This window comes from Narcine bancroftii, chromosome 10, assembly GCF_036971445.1.
Source record: "Narcine bancroftii isolate sNarBan1 chromosome 10, sNarBan1.hap1, whole genome shotgun sequence".
Taxonomy (NCBI): domain Eukaryota; kingdom Metazoa; phylum Chordata; class Chondrichthyes; order Torpediniformes; family Narcinidae; genus Narcine; species Narcine bancroftii.
In genome coordinates, this window is record NC_091478.1 from 3,789,673 (window position 1) to 3,811,149 (window position 21,477).

Consider the following 21,477-nt stretch of genomic DNA (forward strand, 5'->3'; position numbering starts at 1 on the left):
CCTGCTCTTGTCATCTTTAACTTCATGCAAATAGACTCTGCTTTAACCCGACCACCACCACTCCACCCCCCCCCCCCCCCCCGCCCCACCACGCACCTGGCACTATTTGGTTTTTTTTTTAACTTCTTCGTATGTTTCCATCTATCATCTCCCCAACACATCTGTCACCTCCTCCAAGCCTCTCTCCACCTCCTCCACTCCCCCCCCCCCCCCGCCAAACCTGGCTTGTCTTCACATCTTCAACAATTTCTCCCATCCCTGCACCCACCCACCACCAAGATACTGCTTAACTCACTGAGTTCCTCTGGAAGGTTTTGTTTTTGCACAAGCAAACTGCTAATTTGATAGAGTTTCTCATAAATGCACCAATTTATTTTTCTTTCCAATTAAATAAAATGTTGCTTGATTTCAATGTTTTTATGAAAATATTTGCCAAATCAAGGTACTGCTTACCTTCCATCAGAAGAAATATTACCCAGAATAACGTATATAATGTTATGGTGGGCTTTGGGAGGGTAGACAATCAGCACCTTATCCTGGTGGTGACAATAACAAATACCAGACGATCTTTGTTTCAGGTGACCAGAGGAAAGTTTAGGCGAGAAGCCAGAGGTATGTGTTTTACTCCAAGAGTGGTGAGTGCCCGAAATGCATTGCCAGAGATGGTGGTGGAGGCTGGAACAATGGGGCATTCAAAAGACTCTTTGATAGGCACATGGATGTAAGAAAAAATAGAGGGTTATGGGTGTGAGGTAGGGAAATTTAGATTGTTTATACAGGTTGGCACAACATTGTGGGCAGAAGGGCCTGTTCCGTGCTGTAATGTTCTATGTTTTACACTTGAGAATCATTACCGGAAGAATCACAGCAGCAGAAGCCTGCGAGTGTCTAAAAGACACATTCCTTTGGACTTGTTTTGGTGTCATAGCAAAAGCTAGCTTTATGCAGAGGTCAAATATCATTCTGTATGATGACTCTCTTTCTGTTCATCAATGGAACGTTACCCAATTAGTCACAATGCCAAATTTTCTGCAGCTCCATGACAAATTTTAAAACATTAGTGGTTCTAGAATTACGATGATTAATTGTTAGGACTGATACCAGAGTGGGAGCATGAACTAATTAAAACACTGAAATAGATTAAAGTGCATTGACTAATGAAATGTGTCCAGCCATTCAGTCCTGGATTGGAGTGGATGTAATTTTTTTTTAACATGCAGCAATTTTTTTTCAGTGAGGCGCAAGGACTGCAGATATTAGAATCTTGAGCAAACAAACTGTTCAAAACGTACAGGGGATTTAGGTTAATTGGGTGTAAATTGGGCGGCACTGACTCATGGGCTGATATAGCCTGTTACTGTGCTGTATATCTAAAAAATATGAGAAGGTGGAAGGACTCAATGTGTCAGGCAGCATCTACAGAGGGAAATGATTTTCAGGACAGAAGGTGGGAGGTGGAGACACAGATGGGGGAGGAGGCAACTCTTCTATGTTTGCATTCTCTCCTTCCCACTTTGGTTTTGATGAAGGGTGCTGTACCAAAATGTTAACTGGCCATGGGTGCTGCCTGTTTCACCAGTGTTTGCTCAGTAATTTTTCAGTGTACATTATTTTATGAATGGTGCAGCAAAATCCGGAATTCAAGAAACCAGCAAAAGTAATTGCAGAAAATAAATAGGTAAAAAATGTGGTCTAAAATTGGCGCGCCTCGCCATTAGTTTGCCAATCACTCAAAACACAATCTCAAGCACCTGGAAAATTCACTTATCCACCAATCCCCATATGTGTCGGAGACCAGGATTTTAGTTTCTCAATAAACTGAACTTTGTTTATTTTGTCCTTTTAAGTCCCCTGGTCTTTGTAATACAGATAAAGAACAATATCAACACTTGCCAAATTATTAGCATGAAAACCAATTCCATTCTTTTGGCCACATACATCAACAAGGTTACACCGAAACAGTTAAGATGCGGCATAACCACATTATCCTAATTATATACAAAATGTATTCCTTTGTTCATTAAAATTAGCAATCTATTGATGAAAACCATGCATTGCCAGAATTGTTTTTGATGAGTCACCATCTTGCCATCATAAAGTCGTGGGGTCATGGAAGGAGGTCCATCAGTCCAACTTGTGCATGCTGACCAGGATCTCCATCTAAACTAATCCCATTTGCCTGTAATTTGTGCATATCATTCCAACCCTTTACTAACCTTAACTGAACGGCTCCCGAATGCCTCCCAAAGAGCCTCGGGTGCTGAAACTTTCCTGATCTTGTTGGAGGTTTGGATGTGGAGCTCAGGTTGCCAATAGTTTGAACTGGAGACTGTGTGGTTCCAGAGGCCTGCAGGAGCACTGGAGGTGAATCCACAGCCACTGGGATTCTGTTATGGGCACCAGGCAATGCTGATGGCAACTCTTTGTTTTCCTTGCAGCAGACAAAGTTCAAGTATATCATTTTTAATGTATGACAATAAAAGTAACCTTTGAAGATTTTTCCAAATACCTGCCCAAATATCCTTCAAATGTCATGAATGTACTTGCCTCCGCCACTCGCTCTGGCAGCTCATTCCCAGCACCCTCTGTGTGAACAGATTTCACCTCAGGTCTCTTTTAAATCTTTCTAGTCTCACTGTAAACCTATTCCCCTAATTTTGCACTTCCCTACTCTGGGGGAAAAATCCTGAGACCATTCACCTTGTCAATGCCTTCATGAAATTGTAAATAACTAAGAGGTCATCCTTCGGTCTCCTCTGCTCCAGTGGGGAGTGGGGGGGGGGGGGGTGGAGAAACAGCCCATCTATCTTCTCTTTGTAACTCAAAGACCTGTACTCCTGGTAAGAACCCTGTGAATCCTTTCTGCACCTTTTCTAGTTGAATGATGTCCTTCCTGTAGTTGGCCAATCAGAACTGCCTACCATAGTAGTAGAACTACTGCCTCACAGCTCCAGTCACTCCTGGCTTTGTGGTGTTTGCATGGGTATCCTTCCAGAGCTCAGTTTCCTCTCATATCCCACAGACATGCTGGTTGTTAGGGTCATTGGTTACTGAAAATTTCTCTCTGTGTAGGTGAGTGGTGGAATCCGGAAGTTGACAAAGTTACAGAGGAAAATGTAATTACAAAATGAACCGAAATAGATTAAATGGTTTGAACTGACCTCCTGTTACAATGAAATATGGAAGTTATCAATAAACCACAAAGAGAAATACTTCCTCTTTGTTAATTCTCCTGGCACATACCTTGTATCAACAAATACTGAATGTAGTTTTACTGAAAATAGCATTGAGAGAGTTCTGCAGACATAGAATATTGAAGGAAATCAAAGGTACCTATCTAATAAGATAAATTCATCTTTGGCAGATTTCTTTACCAAGTGATCAAATGATATTCTAATCTACTCCAATCTGATTTTACCTGAGGATTCTGCGATATTTCAGTGCTGTATTATCGCCACCTACTGGTGACTTTATGACAGGTTATCATTCATTTAGCCAAATTAATTGATTGTGGAAAGTCAATCTGCTATTACTTTGTTCAGATCTTGCCCATAAAATGCAGATATAATATGGACTGAACACTATGGTCCCAAGAGAACGTCATGAGGGAAAGTGAAATTTGTGAACCTTGATATCAAGGCTCAGGCCTGAAAGGTTGGTGGTTATGTATCTTTGCCTCCCATGGAGTTACGGGACCTGCTGAGTTTCTTTGGCACTTTTGTGTATTAAGTAATTGACTAAGTATGGTGCTAAAAACATTGAGCAAAATTAACCCCAAACAGGTTCAAGAAATTATATTTTAACAGAAGGTGGCATCTGAATTTGATCCTTTTGACTGTTTCACTTCATGTTTTTCAAGCCAGTTAAGCTCAGATGCATCTGTGAACCACAACCATGATGGAAAAGTGGCATCTACCGACGAATGGGAAGTAACCCCCCCGCCCCCACCACCACTCCCGACCCCTTCCCCACCCTGTTGCTTGCAGGAAAATCAGTGGCATTCTGAAAAAAAGGTACATATTATGATTTTCCATAATGTGAAACTTAAGTTGAAAGAAAACATTTGTGCTTATTTTTTTAACAAATTCCGAAGAGTGACTTTTATTTTTGGGTAGTGATTTGTGAATTCTGTAAGGGCAAATTTCCATGATCTGAATGGTCTGAAGCCAGAGGTCAGCCTTACTCAGTTTCCCCACCCCTTTAAGTTCACTCACCATCAACTAATCCTGAAATTTAAGATAATAATAAAATGCTGGAGAAACTCAGCAAGTCAGTGTAATATATATAGCAAAGATAAAGATACACTAACACACGTTTTGGGATGAGCCCTTCGTCAAGGTACCCTGACTCGTTGTGGGCCTCAGGGATTGGTGCTGGGGTCATTGTTTGTCATCTATATCAATGATCTGGATGATAATGTGGTCAATTGGTTCAGTAAGTTTGTAGATGTCACAAAGATTGGAGGTGTTGTGGTCAGTGAAGGTTTTCAAAGCTTGCAGAAGGGATCTGGACCAGCTGGAAAAGTGGGCTGAAAAATGACAGATGGAATTTAATGCAGACAAATGTGAGATGTTGCATTTTGGAAGGACCAACCAAGAAATTACATGCATGGAAAAATATTAGAGCACTGAGGAGTGTGGTAGAACAGAAGGATCTGGGAACAGAGATACAGATACATGGCTTCACAGGTAGACAAGTTTGTAAAGAGAGCTTTTGGCATATTGGCCTTCATAAATCAAATTATTGACTTGGGATGTCAAGGTAAGGTTGTATAAGACATTGGTGAGGCCAAATTTGGAGTATCGTGTGCATTTTTTGGCCACCAAACTACAGGAAATATTTCAATAAGATAGAAGAGTGCAGAAAAGATTTACCAGGATGTTACCTGTACTTCAGGAACTGAGTTACAGTGAAAGGTTAAACAGGTTAAGACTTTATTCCCTGTATAGTAGAAAAATGAGGGGAGATTTGATAGAGCTATTTAAAATGATCAGAATTTATTGTGGTGAAATTCAGTATTTTGCAACAGTTCCATAGTAGAAATATTTGTATTATAATCATCTTACAACATTACTATAAAAAATTAAAAATACTAGTGCACGAAAAGTAAAGCACTGTCTTTGGTTCATTGATTATTCAGGAATCTGATGGCAGCGGGAAGAAACTGTCCTTGTGCCGTTGAGTGCTCGTCTTTAGGCTCCTTTACCTTTTCTCCGATGGTAGCAGAGTGAAGAGGGCATGGCTTGGGTGGTGGGGGTGTTTGAGGATAGAGGCTGCTTTCTTAAGACACCGCCTCATGTAGGTGTCCTAGATGGAGTGAAGTCTGGGGCCTGTGATGTCGCAGGCCGAGTTAACAAACCTCTGAAGTTTATTCTTGTCCTGAGAATGATGCAACCAGCCAGAATGATCTCCACGGTAAACCTGTAGAAGTTTCCGAGAGGTTTTGTTGACCTACTGAACCTCCTCAGACACCTCACGAAGTATAACCGGTGGTGAACCTTCTTTGTGATTACATCAAAGTGGAAGCTCCAGGACAGATCCTCAGAGATGTTGACACCCAGAAATTTGAAGTTCTTGACCCTCTCTGCCACTGAGCCCTCGATGAGGACTGGGTTGGTTTCCCCATCTCCTTGGTTTTGCTAACGTTGAGCACAAGGTTGTTGTCATTATGCAGGATATAGACAGTCGGCTCTAAAAGTTGCCGTAGCCGAAGGGTGGCCATGGGGATGAGCTCCCACTGCTGCACAAATGCTCTTCATGGTGTGTGACTCAAACAGCCTCTGACAACGAAGTCCAACTCCTAGCCTTCACGTGTGGCATAGTTCTTAAGTCTGGTGGAGCTGTTCTCACGGACAGGAGAAGGGACAAAGGCAGATCACTGGCACCTTGAAGCCAATTGCTCTAGGCAAATGGGGCTCATTAACCACGGATGGTAACTCATCTAAGAGAGTGAAAACCCTAATTTCAAACCTTCGCTGCTTTGTGGCTATACTCACTCACGGGAAGGACTTTAGGAGTGAACCCCAAGGAAAAATCCGGAGTCAGAGTCCTGAAGGCAGCTGACTGCTGTACCCAGCATCGGTTCGGTAACTCGTTCGATGCTGCTACCACCTTTGCCATTCCTTTGGTCCTGTCATTAGCATGGAGGGAGGGGAGGGGGTACTACTGCCTGGGCAATAGATGGACCTCCATATCAACTCTGCCCTGGCTTGTGCCCTAGAGAGGCCACTTCACAGTGATGACCAGAGGCGCAGTACCTATGGTGGACCATGACCGACGGAGGCCAAAGAAGACAGAGTAAATGTAGATAGGCTTTTTCCACTGAGGGTAAATGGTTTAAGGATGAAAGGGGGAAGGTTTAGGGGAAACATTAGAGGGAACCTCTTCACATAGAGAGTGATGCATGTGGAACAAGCTGCCAGCTGAAGTGGTAAATGCAGGCTCAATTTCAATATTTAAGAAGAATTTGGACAGGTACATGGACAGGATGGGTATGGAGGGCTATGGACTGGGTGCAGGTCAATGAAGGGGTGAAGAACCTGTTTCTGTACTGTAAAGTTCTATTTTTAACTGACCTAAAAATGTTTTGCCACTGATTTTCATTGGTACTCAGCATCTGATGCCTCTCGTGTCAATGTCCTACAATAGTTGGGCAACATTAATGGATTCCATTTGCTCTGAAACCACTTTTCTTTCCATGGTTGCAATGTCCTGATGAAACCTTTCACCATGTTTATCACTGACTGCAGGGAAGACATCCACGTGTGGATGGAGAAAACAAATTTTCAATGACATGTTGCATTTCATGGTTTTGTATGTTTGAAATACTCTAAATATGACAGGAAATCACAAAAAGAGGTTATATCTAAAATATGGTACATGATAAGAAATATTCAATATGATTTTTGTGATCAGCAGACCAAAAATGTTCAGGAAACAAAATCTTTGTTGTCTAGTTTAGTGTAATTGGTTTATTGGACCCTCCTGGTTGACTACAGAACTCACTGCTGAGATCAGTGGTGGAGCTGAACTGGGGACCAAATGTACCTCAAACGTTTGGTTTTCATAGCTGACATTGATTTGAATGAAGTGACTGTCTTGGATTGACAAGATACTTGCAGGTTTTTTTGTTTAAACTTAATGTTCATAATTTATGTTCCATTGGTTACTTTTGATGTAAATTGACGTTTTATTAAATCGTTTGTATTATTTAAGTATTTAAAACCATTTGAGCTCTTGATAGGACTTGTCAAAAAGCCATTGGGCAGCCCAGTTTGGACCTAAGTGTGCCCCCACTGAGGCCCAGCTGCCTGTCACAGGTGTTCATTTCCTGGAATGGCTCCAGCAGTGACACCTGAAGGACTTTTGGCCACAAAAACTAAGTTCAGGTGTGGGAATAGCACAGGTACAGTGCATGAGGAGTGAGCCAAATTGTGTGTGATCTGACTTGCAGAGTGTGGTTCAAAACGCATCATTTATCCATTCAGATTTAGAACCTTTTGGCCTATTTACAGCACTGCTTCCCCCAGAAGTGCTGGCATCAGATGTTGTTTCTCATCACTGATCTTTATCCACTGTTGAGGGATGACTGAAAGTAAAGACAGGGGCCTCTATTGTCATGTATATGGATGTTAAGCCTGTAATGTTAATTTCTCATGACTGGAATTATACCCAAACTCCTTGTGGCCATTTTCAATTAGCTGCTGTGTGAAGAGGATTGACAGCTGGGTTTTATTTCAAGATTTACATTTGAATAGCCATTAGCATTTGGATCAGTTGGTAGTAGTTGGCAGAAATCTTATTACTGAGATACTAGAAATCAGTAAATTAGACAGATCCACTATTGCCATCATCTAATTTTGCACTTCAGGCAATAATGAACAGTGCAGTTTGAGATATCCTGGTCTACCAATTCTATTGTTTGACAAGAGGTTAATGTATGCTCGTGCAATATAATTTCAATAAGATGACTTTTAAAGAGGGGAAAAAAAAGATTTACTTCAAAATCTATGAGTTTCTAAAAACACTGGAGAGCTGCCAGGAGCAGTGAGAATGAAACCTGATGAATATTTAAAGTTTCTCAGCGTCAATGGGTTTGGGCCACTTCCAAAGCACCAAGGAATTGGAAGTTTCACCTGTTTAGAACTTGGACACAAGTTTTGTTGTTAAGATTCCACCTGGCATTGCTCATGCATTATCTTCTCATGCACTTACAAGGCAGAACCATGAACACATTCGTTTCCCATAACAATTTTATTTCAACAAAATTGATTAAAACACTGCCACTTTGCATGTCTAAAATTCATTAGTAACTGACTGATTTTTTTTTCCTGGAAGCTATGCCCAACTTGTAGAATCAAGATAAACTACAGATGGACATCAAAACAAAAATCCAATTTGAAGCAGGTTGGCTGGATTATTAGATTGAGCTAGAATACTTAGAAATAAAAGTCATTTGTGTGAATTCACTATATATGTGATTATGTTTTCCATAATCAGATTAAATATGACTAGCATTTGAGAAGATTTTGTAAAGCCTTTTATGTTATTTACATGCTCATTCCGTCAACATGGTGTTCAAAGTTAATACTGTATCCTCAAGCTGCCCAAATAGAATTTCCTTGCTTCTGTTCCAGGCTATTTTGTACCACAGACTAGTCAAATCACAATTATAAAATTATACAACAGTTGACCTCCTCAAGTTACAGATTAACTAAAGTCAAATGAGAAACAATTAAAAATGAAGCCTACACAACACATTTCAATTACTCAAGCCTTCCAAAAAAAAATGTAATCTAGTTTAGTGGAATTAGAATTTGCTTTGTACAGTGACCAATATTTTGAAGTTTCTGGATCTCTGTTTGAAATCCAACTTATTAAGGCTATCTTAAGATCCAGCCAGACTTTTCCATTTAGTAAATCAATACTACTCGCACAAGGATTAATTGGAGTTGTACTTCTAGCTAGTTCAATAAAGGGACATTTTTTACTTGAATACACTTAACCAAGTCAACTGTGCACCTGGGAAGCAATGGAATGGGATGGCGAGCAAGAGGAATTGAGATAAAGTAATAATGTAAAAAGAGTCCCAACTGTAACAAGATTGAACATTAACACAGTACACCTTTGATTTTCATTGCCAATATTGACAAAGGAATGAAAATAGTCAGGGATCTAGACAGCTGGCTGATTGGATCTGGTTAAGTCACTCCAAAAAGTAATGGGGTGAAAAAAATGTTCCAGCGTCTCTTCTCAAATGCTGTGTTTCCAACTTTCACTAGGTCACAACAACATTTAATACATTTTCACTGTTAAAAGTCAAATATAAAACTGTAACTCTACATCACATGTCAGGAAAATGATACTTTTTCTGATTCACTAAAATGTACGTCTTACTAATTGTTAAAAACGTTGAAAGATTACCCTGCAAAAGGTGCATACGTAACAAATACCAGCCTATACCACTGCAGTTTGGACAACTCTGGGCATCCCGGCTGCTGAAAGTTAATTAAATATTTTGAAACCTTTCCAACCTATGTGTGCGTTACATTGTTTTAGACTGTCATATTCCTGTGGGAACACAGTAAATTACACATCACCTTCAATAACACTATCATGCTTTCAAATGAACACAAATACAACTTGACACAGTCACAACGGTGAAACAACAGTTGCCTCAATCTTGGTTACATACTTCCCAATTAAATCAAATATTAATATAAATTAATGTTTTTTTTACAATACAAAAAAGGTACCTCTTGAATTATTTGGCAGATCAAAAAGTTTTCAAATGCATCATTTATCAGCTAAAGGCGGTGACGCCGAGACCATCTTTTGCAGAAAATACTGTACTGCACTCAGCTGCTTGTTAGAATATATCTGGAGCCTCAGATGACAAACCTGCAGCAATATTAGGGCTCTGAGATTATCACTTCATTGGGTTCGGCAGGAGGAGATTCAGCCCAGAGTTGTTATGTTTGAACGGCCACCAGGGGGTGCACTGATACGCTGCGTGGGACGACGAGGAATGTGATCATCGGCCTGGGAACCTCGAGGAAAAGAAGCCAAGTCAGTCTGTGCTGTAAAGTTACGACCATTCAGAACGAATGGATTCATCGTTTTAAAGTAATTTTTAACTAAAGCATTGGCAAAAGCTGCAACACCCACCCTTTCACCTCTTCCCTTTCAATAATCCAGTAAATGCAACAATCTTTTCAAATGAAACAAGGTTTACATTTATTGTCAGAGTACGTACACAACATCATAAACAACGCTGACATTCTTTATCCTGAGGGTAAGGCAGAATTACCACTTATTGGAAATGAAAAAAAACTGTACTCAAGAAGATGCATATACATGTAAACAAAGATGTACAATACAGAGAGAAAAAAAATCAATAAAGTGCAAGGTAACAGGACTTAAATGAGTCTGAGTTTGCAGTTGAGGAATCTGATGGTGGAGGGGTTCATTTGCAATTCTAATCTATGTACTGCATTTGGTGTTAACAATGTGGCCACAAAGGAGAAACTGAACACGAATTGGATGACTGTGTTGCCCAGCACATTTTGAGTCTGTAAAGCCAACCCTGACCTTTTAGTTCCCACAACTCTAATCCACCATTCCTTTCAACTCTCTGCCCTCCTGAACCCAGTGCAAGCCCGAGGAACAACATTTCATCTTCAACGCTGCAGCCTCCTGGACAATATCATGGGATCACAGTGTTATACAGCATGGAAACAGGCCATTAGCTCAACCTGTTCATGTCAACTGAGGTGTCTTCCTGGGCTTGTTCTATTTGTATCACTCCAAATCTTTCCAATTTGTGTACCTGTCCAAATGCTTTCATAGTTTGTAATTGTACCTGCCTCTACCACTGCCTCGACTAGCTCGTTCCACCACTCCAAACCTCCTGTGGGATGTGAACAATATATGGCCTCATCATTGTCGTGTACAGTTGTAAGGTAATGTCCCAATTTTTGTTCTCAGAGTCCTGTATGGTGAAGGAAATTTTGCCACATGCCTTCTAACTACTTTGTCCTCCTGTGTCTCCATTTTTAGGGAAATATACATTTGTTTTCCAAGGCTTCTCTTTTCTACAACCCTCCCCAGAGCTCTGCCATTCACTGAGCATGTCCTGCCCTGCTTTAAATTCCCCAAATGCACCATTTCATACTTATCACAGTTTCATTCCATCAGCCATTCCTTTGTCCATTTTCCTGTTTTGATATACAGCAGAGCTATTGTAACCGCAGAGAACCTTCTCATTGTCCAATACACTACCAATCTTAGTGTCATCCGTTAGCCTACTAATCATGAACCTACATTCTCATTCAAATGGTTAATACATATGATAAATAAATGGGTGAATCAATTCCTATCCTTGCTACACAACACTGGTCACAGGCCTCCAATCAGAAAAGCAACCCTCTGGCTCCTTCCACTCGCAAGCCAATTCTGTGACCAATTGGGCAACTCACTCTGAATACCATGTGATCTAACCTTCTGGACCAGCCTATCATGCAGGACTTCAAAAGCCTTGCTAAGGTCCTTATCTACAAAATCTAGCACCTGCCCATGCCAATCTTACCTTGCTGTATGTCTAAATCCTCTTCAAACACCTCAAATTTGTGAGAGGAAATTTTCCACTCACAAAGCTGTGCTGACTAGACTGAATGAGTCCTTGCCTTTCAAATACAGATCTATCTTGTCTCAATCCCCTGCAACTACTTTCCCTTTCAAGACCTGTAGCTGTAAAAGTCCCACTATGGCCATATCAGAACTGGCCACTGCTCCTATAATAATTTATCCATCTGGGGCTCAATTCTACTCTGTTTATCCTTCCTCTCACTTTCTCTAACTTAAATGGTCTTTTCTCTCTTTCCCAATTCTAATGAAGGATCTTTGACATCAACCAATAATTCTCCCACGTCAGAGTTTTTTAAAAATACAGAAAATCCCGTTATCTATAATTCAAGCCACTGACAGCCTCAAGCAATGGGCAAAACAATTACAGAAAATAAATAGGTAAAAATATGCAAGGTTAAATTGGCACTCTTCACCTTTAGTTTGCCAATGTCGCCACACACAATCTCAAGCAACTGGAAAATACACATTCCCCATAAGTGCCTGATACCAAGGATTTTAATGTAGTTAATTTCCATTTGCCACTCCTTGGCCCACCTTCTAACTGATCTAGATTCTGTTGTAAACTTAGAAATCCTTCCTTGCTGTTCACTGCATCACTGGCTTTAGTGTCATCTACAAATTTACTGTGAACTACATTGCCATCCAAATTGTTAATGTAGATGATAAACAATAGTGGATCCAGCACTGAACCCTGACACTTCACTGGCCATTGGCCTCCTTTCACTGAGCTAGCTTGGAATCCAATTGGCCGGTTCACCTTGAATCCCTTAATTTTTCAGACTTACCACACATGTGGGGCCCTGTGAAAAGCTTTGTATAGTTAATATATATGTCCACCACCCTGCCCTCATCGATCCCCATGGACACCTCTTCAAAACTCTGCTAGATTTGTGAGGCATGATCTTGCACACACAGAGCCTTGCTGACTATCTCTAACCCGAACTCTGTTCATCCAAATGCTGATGGCACCATTTGTGTAGTGGTTAGCACAATGCTATTAAAGTGCCAGTGATCTGGGTTCAAATCTGGCACTGTTTATAAGGAATTTATACATTCTCCCTGTGTCTGCGTGTTTTCCATGGGTGCTCCGATTTCCTCCCATCTTTCAAAACGTTTGGAGGGGTTGGGCTCATTGGACTCATAGACCAGAAGAGCTTTATGTCTAAATTCCATCCCTCAGAATCCCTTCCAGCAAGTTTCCCTCAACTGATGTCAGGCTCACTGGCCTATCCTTGCTGCACTTTTTCAATAACAGCACAGCTTGAGCCACCCACCAATCCTCTGGAACTTCACCCAATGCCAAAGATGATGCAAAAATATCTCTGCAATTACTCTTGAATTCCCCCCCCCCCCCAATTTCCAACAAGGTCCTGGGAATTCGTTCTCCTTGCGTCAGGGTTAGCTACATTCCATCATCCTCCAAGAAATGTTTTTTAATGCTGAACTTTGGGATTTTTATTTCAGGTGCCATTCATAAAGAAAAAAAATTGCACAAACCATTAAAGTACAAAGATTAGTCCATCTCAAGATTAATACGAAGATTTAAATCATATGGTATTATTTAGTCAAACACTTTTTTTACCAGCCAGTGTGAATCCAGATTGGTGAAGGTTTCGTGGAGGCTGAACTGGCTGTTTAGCTGGAGACATCCGAGCAGATGGAATGGGTGTCATAGCTCTGGGAACCACAGTGACATCTTGGACAGGACCATCATAAATCCCTCTTGGAACACCTCGAATTTCAGCCAGCTGTAATAAATAACTAAGCTTTAATACCGTTCCATAACTCTGCGAGTAATAATGTGGCCTTATCCAAATGCAACTTATTCTGGAGCAATTTTTACAAGCAAAATCTTAATGTTTCCAGTACAAAGCATCATTTGATTTTCTTTCAGGAATCTAAGTTTCTACCATTGAAGACAAAGTATTTTTCAGTTTTAAGGTACATGTGCTCGAGATCTGTGTGCGACCTCGTGTGAGAGAATGGACGGGATCTTCTGATGACTGGCAAGTTTTCCGACCTAACTGTGAGGACGCTGTCACTGGGGGGAGTGATCTTCTGCATGTGATCGTATGATATTGCTCCACAAGACACCTCATGGTACATGGCCTCACCAACCATGGCTGATCCCCTTCCCAAATTTCACTAAACAGTGTAGCCGGGCCTACAGCAGTTCAAATGATGCAAATTTGCCATTATAGAATTCACAAATCCCTCCCAAAAAATTAAGCTATAGAATAAAATTTCACTCAAATGGAATTTGAGAAAAAAAACAACAAATACAAAATATGAAAGAAATAATTTTTTTCTATTTTTGTTGAGAAATCTTGTTATAAGAAATTGCAATATGAACGATTTCCAAGGAATGCAGCTTCCCACTAATGTGGGGGCTTACTGTAGTCCCACCACAGTTGGATAAAGGCTATATATTAAGAGGCTGGAGAGAAGCTACAGATCCAGGTCAGGAAACTGGAGACTGGGAAGGCAATTCAGACCAGGAGAATGGACGAGAAATGCGATTGAGAAGGCTATTACGACTGGAGATAGGCTGGAGAGAGCCTGCAGATGCAGAGGCTGGGGAGGGTTGAGATTGGGAGGGCTGTCGAGACTCACGGAGATGGGCTGGAGATCAGGAGGGGTGGGAAGATTGGCAGTGGTGGGATGGAGACACTAGATCAGGAAGGCTAGAGAGACTGGATATCAGGAGAACTGGTAATCAAGATGCAGCAGATCCAGAGGAGGGATGTGGAACTTTCCTTGACTTCACAAGGCACTGATGTAATTCCTCCCATTGAGCAGGTCTGATTTATCAACTCATACAATCCCTGAACCACTTGTCAAGGGAGGTTTCCGCCAATGGAAGGTTATGAAATTAGAAATGTTAAACATTAACATCGTCACAGAATCTATTACTGGTATCCATTTGCAACATTTCTGCAGCAATTCCCTATGTCCTTGGCGTAGTGAAAGTGGACCGAAGATTTGAAAACTGACAGCGTCAAACGGAAATGTGGCTGAAATGTGACTAAAGCATGGACTCAGGACAATACTATGCTCCATAAACATTGGGATATAAGCACCAACTTTCAGCTCAAAGAACTGCTGGTGTGAATTGAGTTTTGCCAAGGCTTGAAATGAAGCAGTCTGTCTAACCCAAAACAAGATAAATGGAAGTTTTAAGTAATAAAATAACTGCTTTATCTGCACAATAATTGCATCCATTTCATATAATGGTGCCCATGGTCGATACGCTGTAAAATAATTGTACTGTTAGGCATTTTCAGGCTTCAAGCAGAAGTGAGTGAATTTATCTCCAGTCTTCAAAATGTTAACAATTCTGATGAATGGAAATGAATTCTCATGTTATATCGATATTAATCATACCCTTCATATTTCTACACCAGCAACATAACCAGCGTACTGATGTACACCAAAGTCTTCCTTTATTTTACCAATTGCAGAGATTTCAATTGGATCCACCCCCTTGCCATTAATTGCCCATTTTATGTGATGGAGCTGCAGAAAGATCAAACACTTTACCTTGCTTCTTGCTTTTATTCTTTTGTAAACATAGTCTGGGAAAGTCTTTTTGGGAATGAAGCGTCCACTTCCCTCCGTGGCATGAATCGTCCCATATTCAAAGACAATTTTACCTTGACTTACAACCACTGAAGGAGCACCATGGCATTCCATCCCTTCAAATATGTTGTACTCAATTGCCTAGGAAACATAACACAGCAAAGTCATCACTTTTCATTTCCGACCACCTCGTGTGCATGTGGCCAGTTCACGTTGGTATAAAGTTCATTGTTTGACCTACTGAGTTTCTCCAGCATTGTGTTTTTACTTAGGCAATTTTACCTATTTGACGTTTGGTAAGCCATGCTGTAAATAGCCCATATTCTCACTTAAAAAGGACAATTAAAATGAATGTCTAATGATTGTATTTCACCTGCATCACCAAGGCAGTTCAGTGGTGCCCCAGAGCTCCAGCAACCAAAGTTCAATCCTGACCTCACATATTGTCTGCATGCAGTTCGCATGTTCTCCCTGTGATTTCCCCTGGATCCTCTGGTTTCCTGCTCTCTATCAAAGATGTACAGGAATGCTGATTGGCTACTGTAAAATGCCCTCAGTATTGGTGATTGCTGGAAGGATCAGAGGGATTAATGGACAGATGTGAGAGGTCATAGGGCAAAGGGAATGATGGGATTGCTCTGAAAATGAGCATAAACTCATCGAGCTGAATGATCTCATAATGACAGATGCAAGAACTGGTATAACCCCACTTTATGAATACTCGAAGGAAGTGGTATTCACTTTTACAAAGGATTTCAATGGGTTTTCACTTTTACGAAAATAGCTTTCAATAGTAGTGTCTGGGTCTTCACTTCATGTCCATACGGCTTACCAAAGGTTTCATAGGAACGCTCTAGTTTCGTAAAGCGGGGTATACCTGTATTATTTAGAGGACTAAGGCATTATTTTGTTTAACATTAAATCTACCCCCCCTCAAAATGATGTTTGAAGTTTCTTTAGGGTGACTAATGCCCAGAAAATGTGAAAAAAGGCACATATCCAGTTTGCAGGCGAAATTGAATACTGCTGTCAGCCCTTTGCAGTGCAGCAATTACAGAAGGGTGCCAATCCTTAAAGAAATATTCCCTACAACAGCTAAATAGATGGAACACACATTATAGCAGTCGTGCAGCAGTGAGAGGCTTCTGCAGAGGGAGGGAGCCTTTCAGAAAAACACTTCAAAATTCTGTTGGGAGATCGACATGCAGGAAGGAGGCTGTGCACACAGAGAGAGGACAGAGCCAGGGGTGGGGTTGGAGTCCTACCAAAGCCAACATTATTTAAACACAGACACGCACGCACGCAAACATCCATGCCCATGACACACAATCACATTATGAGACACATACACATGCATATGTAACCACTCAAACAAGCATTCCTACACACACACACACACTGATTTTAATAGAAGGGAACAACAGCATAAACTAAAGTAAAATTAGTTCATTTCGATAATTTAATAATTACATGAGGGAAATTAAATGTGTTGGCATCATTGAGTGTTTTAGATTATTTTTAATTTAAAATTATATTTTGGATATCTATGAAAGTTTCTTAATATTTTTGCATGGCAGAAACATCCAGAAAATGTTGCCAGCTAAGGAGGAACATGGCTTAGTAATAACATTTGTTCAACCTTTTTTTGTGAGCAGGAATTTTTCTCTTCCCACCTCCAGAACCCATTGCATGTTGCTGAGGAGGTCCTCATCAGAAAGGATTGAGTCAGCATAGAGAAGTTTCACTGAAATCGGAGCTTGATTTTGTAATTTCCCACCAATAGTAAGTGGTAGAAACATTGTTGAAACAGTGCAAAGGAAGATCTCTGCTAAGCTGGAAGTGTTTGATATAATGGGAACATTTATCAACCAGGCAACAATTGCCTTGAGCAAAACATGGTGATGTTTCAGGTTGAGGGCCTTTTAATTGACAGGCAGTTGATGAGAGCAATGATTTGAAATTTCATTTCAAGTCCTGTTCTCCACAAGCGCTGTAATCAGTGAAATTCTATTTAAGATTTCCATTAGCTGGGATACTTTTCTCTTTTGACCAATAATATTACAGTCTTTAGATCTGACAAAATGCTACCTTCTGTGAAAAATTCTGGAGCTGCATATTAGCTTCATCTGCCATCAATTATTATGACAAGCTCTGTCTTCAAGCATTCCGAGGAAATCAGTGCTCTGTCTTCAAGGACCAGGATGGAAAGAACGGGTGATGTAAGCAGAATGCTAATTAAGGGAATTGATTCTTATCTTGTATACGGCATTAATTTCTAGTTTCTCAGGACAAAACATAGAAAATGAAGGCAAGTGTATTAGACAGGTCTATTGGAACATGACCTTGTGAGAGTGGATTGGTTCATCTCTAAATGCACATCAATCACGCTGACAGAGGGCCTGCCTTCCTATTGGCTTTCGTTTTTATTTGGACCATGTAAGTGACTCTGAGGGAGTGCAGGTACTGTTGGTGTGTGAGAAGATGCAACCACAATGAGCAAACAATACCTTTGTCAGTGATGTTATATGACTCTGAGATTTTAGAGTTGCACATACAATCTCAGCCAAGAATGTGCAGCCCGCTACTTAGATGGGAGATGTTATCACTTCAATTGAAATGTCAAGTACAGAACAACTTCAATTATCCAAAATCAGATTCTCCGAATCCTCATTTATCCTTGTTTCATATAACTCACTCCCTGCTCTTGTTCCAGCTCTTCTTTACCTTCCCCTATTGACTTTTCTCTCCAACTCTCCCTCTCAAACTGTACATCGCTGTCTCTCAGCCGCAAGCAGGCAGAAGAATCTCTTGTCCCAGCAGGAGCGAGGCCTCGGTAGGGAGGTGTCGGCCAGCATTTTTTTTGGTGAGAATTAAACATGATTTTAATGGTTAAAAAGGCTTCCCTTGTTGTTTGTTGTTGTTTAAACATTGTTACAAGTGATTTGCTGTTGCTACTGGGCTGTTATAAAAAAATGACCGGCTATCCAAAAAAAAAGGATTATCTGACACAGGCCTGGTCCTGACCATGCAAAGCTCATCTGAGGGCATATGAAGACAATGAAACCAAGTTGGCCAAAGAATGACCACCATTGTGTCTTCCTGACATCCTTATTTATTGGGAGCCCCTCATTTAATCCTTTAGACATCACAGAACACCCCCTTCCCTATGGCAAATGACCACTTGTGAATTGCTCTTCTGTGAAGCATAGACCCCACCATCCTTTACTTAATCCTTTACACCATCCTTTATGTGTTCAGGGTGAGATGCAAGAGATTTAAGAGAGTCCTGAGGGGTACCTTTTTTCACTCATAGCGTAGTTTGCATCTCCAGTGAGCTGCTGAAGGAAGCTATGGAAATCTCTTCAACTGCAATGATCATGACATTTGAATAGACATATGGATAGGAAGGATATTGACCAAATGCAGGCAAATGGAACCCACCCATAATGCCAATCTGGTTGGCAGGGACACACTGTGCCGAAGGTCATGTTCTGTGCTGTAGAACTTGATGAACCTCACATTCTGTCCAGGAACCAATCTGTTCTGGTCAGTGCTCCTGACCCACGCCATTAATGAAGGGCTGGATCTCCATCACCTATGTAACCCTCACCAATACAACAGCCATTTACTGACCAGGCCTTGGTTCTCGATCTCAAGCCCCTGTGGTATTTGGTTACTTGCTGCCCCAACGAATTCTCCCACTACCCCAACCACTTGCCTCATCTCCACCAAACCCCATTCCCTCCACCCACCATCAGCCACTAACCTGATTTCCACCACAGTCCTGCCCTCATTCCTGTTCCTAATCTCATTCCCGCTCCTAATCTCATCCCCTTACCACAGTTCTGATCTCCCCTGCGGAGCTGCATCCCAGATTTACCCTGCTAACTGTCCATCCTGATCCCTTATTCTCAGCCTATGGCTACACAAGACTCCCTCATCCCCAGAATCTAATTTCTGCTCTGCTAACAGCATGAAGCTGTTCGTTGGCACTGGTGAGAAGTAAAATTACTTCACATCGACAAAAATAAATCAATAAATGGACTTTGAACAGTAACAAACAAAGCAGTACAATAGTTTGTTCATGTCCTCATCAAATGGTACCTTACCTTTGATGGGTAGAAATACAGCTCAAAGATGTGTGAGCATAAATCACCCAACCCTAATAGTAATCAAGTAATGGCCCATCAAATGCAGCCAAATTCAAATTTCTGTGTAAATTCTTCTGGTTATGCCAAACATTCTAGTACAGTAAAACCCCACCTATCCAACACCTACTAGGATAGAAGATGCTGGATAAGTAAATTTTCCAGTTCCTTGGGGCTGTGTGTTGTGTGATTGGTGAACTAACAGTGAGGAGCACCAATTTTAAACCAGTATATTTTACATATTTATTTTCTGTGATTTTTTTTTTGCCAGTTGCTTAAATAACATGGGCTTTACTGTATGCGTATCTTGCTTCCAAACTTTTACAATGGACTTTCAAAAGTAGAGGATAATGGACAAACAATACTACATATGTACATTTAATGACATAGGACAAATTTCTACCTCCAGGGGGTCTTTTGATGAACATCCCTGATCAACACTGGATTTTGAATATTGGATTTGTTCAAGAACTGAATCCCTAACAAGAGCAAGTTACCTGACTTCTGTTTTTGAGGCAGCTTTAGCCGTTTAGCTGAACAATTATTTACATTACCAGATTATGTGTCTTTGCCGAAATGATTTTGACAGCTTCCGGATCCCAGATGACCAAATCAGCATCGGAACCAACAGCAATCCGTCCCTTTCTGGGGTAAAGACTGAAGATCTTTGCAGCATTTGTGCTTGTAACAGCTACAAATTCATTCTCATTCATCTTGCCTGTGGTCTACAATGTACAAATTAAAAATGGTTACAGTAGCTATTTTACATGTGGATTCACAAAAAGTCGATGGCTTTCTGATAATGTTGTTCTTCACTTATACTTCCTGTTAAAATGAGACCCAAACCCCCATTGTACAGGCTGTGCAATTTAAAATCTCCCTTTGTAGCACTGAATCCAGTAAAATGTGTTACCTTAATTGAGTTATTGTCTTCATTCTCTATCATGAGTTTCAATCTTCACACTTCATTTCTCTGAGTTATAGACAGTCTAGCAACTCCTAGACAGTCTAGCAACTCCTAGACAGTCTAGCAACTCCTAGACAGCCTAGCAACTCCTAGACAGCCTAGCAACTCCTAGACAGCCTAGCAACTCCTAGACAGCCTAGCAACTCCTAGACAGCCTAGCAACTCCTAGACAGCCTCGCAACTCCTAGACAGCCTCGCAACTCCTAGACAGCCTAGCAACTCCTAGACAGTCTAGCAACTCCTAGACAGCCTAGCAACTCCTAGACAGCCTAGCAACTCCTAGACAGTCTAGCAACTCCTAGACAGCCTAGCAATTGTCTATGACTGAACTATTTACTCACAACTGGTGAAATGAAATTCTGACCACATTGCTACTGCTTCATGTCTAACATTTCAGGAACAATGTCTGCTTCACAAAGCCTCAGCATAACTGCTACTCAAATCCTCAAACTTGTCTTCGTTGTCTTACATTTTGCTGTTTCAATGTGTTCCCAACTAATCTTCCTGCCTTTTGCACCAATTCTATTCATATTTTCACCCCAGTGCTTGCCAATCAATATAACAGCATCTAAACTCAAAATTCTCTATTTTCACATACTTTTGCCTATCTTTAACCTCATAACTGACACTATAATTATTTCTAAGCCTGCATCTCTCCAAGATCTCTGCACTTCTTCAACACTAGAATCGTGCGCATCACCCTTGTTAATTTCTCCACCAATGCCTCTCATCTCTTCTCTCGCCTTTTTCCTAACTGTGGAATTCCTGCCCTGAACTTTTTCACCTCTTCTATCTCTTTTGCTCTTGAAGATGCACCTTAACACTCACCTCTTTGCCCAAGCTATTGGTTCTTTGCCCTAACATCTTGCCTGAAAATTTATATTTTATAATAGATCCCATCGTGACACATTTTACCATGTCAGAAGTACAATATGAATGTAACACTATTAATGTCATTTGCAGGTTCAACTGATGAAAGACCTGCTTCACCAAAGTGTATCGAAACTTTCTAGAGTCATTGCACTCTGTAAATTACGTAATAAGGTAAAAAATTGGATTAGGACTAGGTGATCTAATCCTTCAGGCCTGCTTTGGCATTCATTAAGATCCTTTGGTGCCATTTTCCATCATAACCCT

The 21,477-nt window shown here is 40.8% G+C and overlaps 1 protein-coding gene across 2 annotated transcripts in view; it reads right to left on the reverse strand.

The window, feature by feature from the left end:
- Positions 1–8,218: 8,218 nt before the first annotated feature.
- The window catches only part of dpysl4 (dihydropyrimidinase like 4), a 44,888-nt gene continuing 31,629 nt past the window's right edge, over positions 8,219–21,477 (reverse strand). For both annotated transcript variants that reach the window (XM_069899620.1, XM_069899621.1), the window contains exons 11-14: positions 19,928–20,098; positions 15,187–15,366; positions 13,229–13,394; positions 8,219–10,049 (exon numbers count right to left, since the gene is read on the reverse strand). In XM_069899620.1, the coding sequence (XP_069755721.1) occupies positions 9,958–10,049; positions 13,229–13,394; positions 15,187–15,366; positions 19,928–20,098 (609 nt within the window). In that variant the 3' untranslated portion in view covers positions 8,219–9,957. The remainder of the gene's footprint in view (positions 10,050–13,228; positions 13,395–15,186; positions 15,367–19,927; positions 20,099–21,477) is intronic.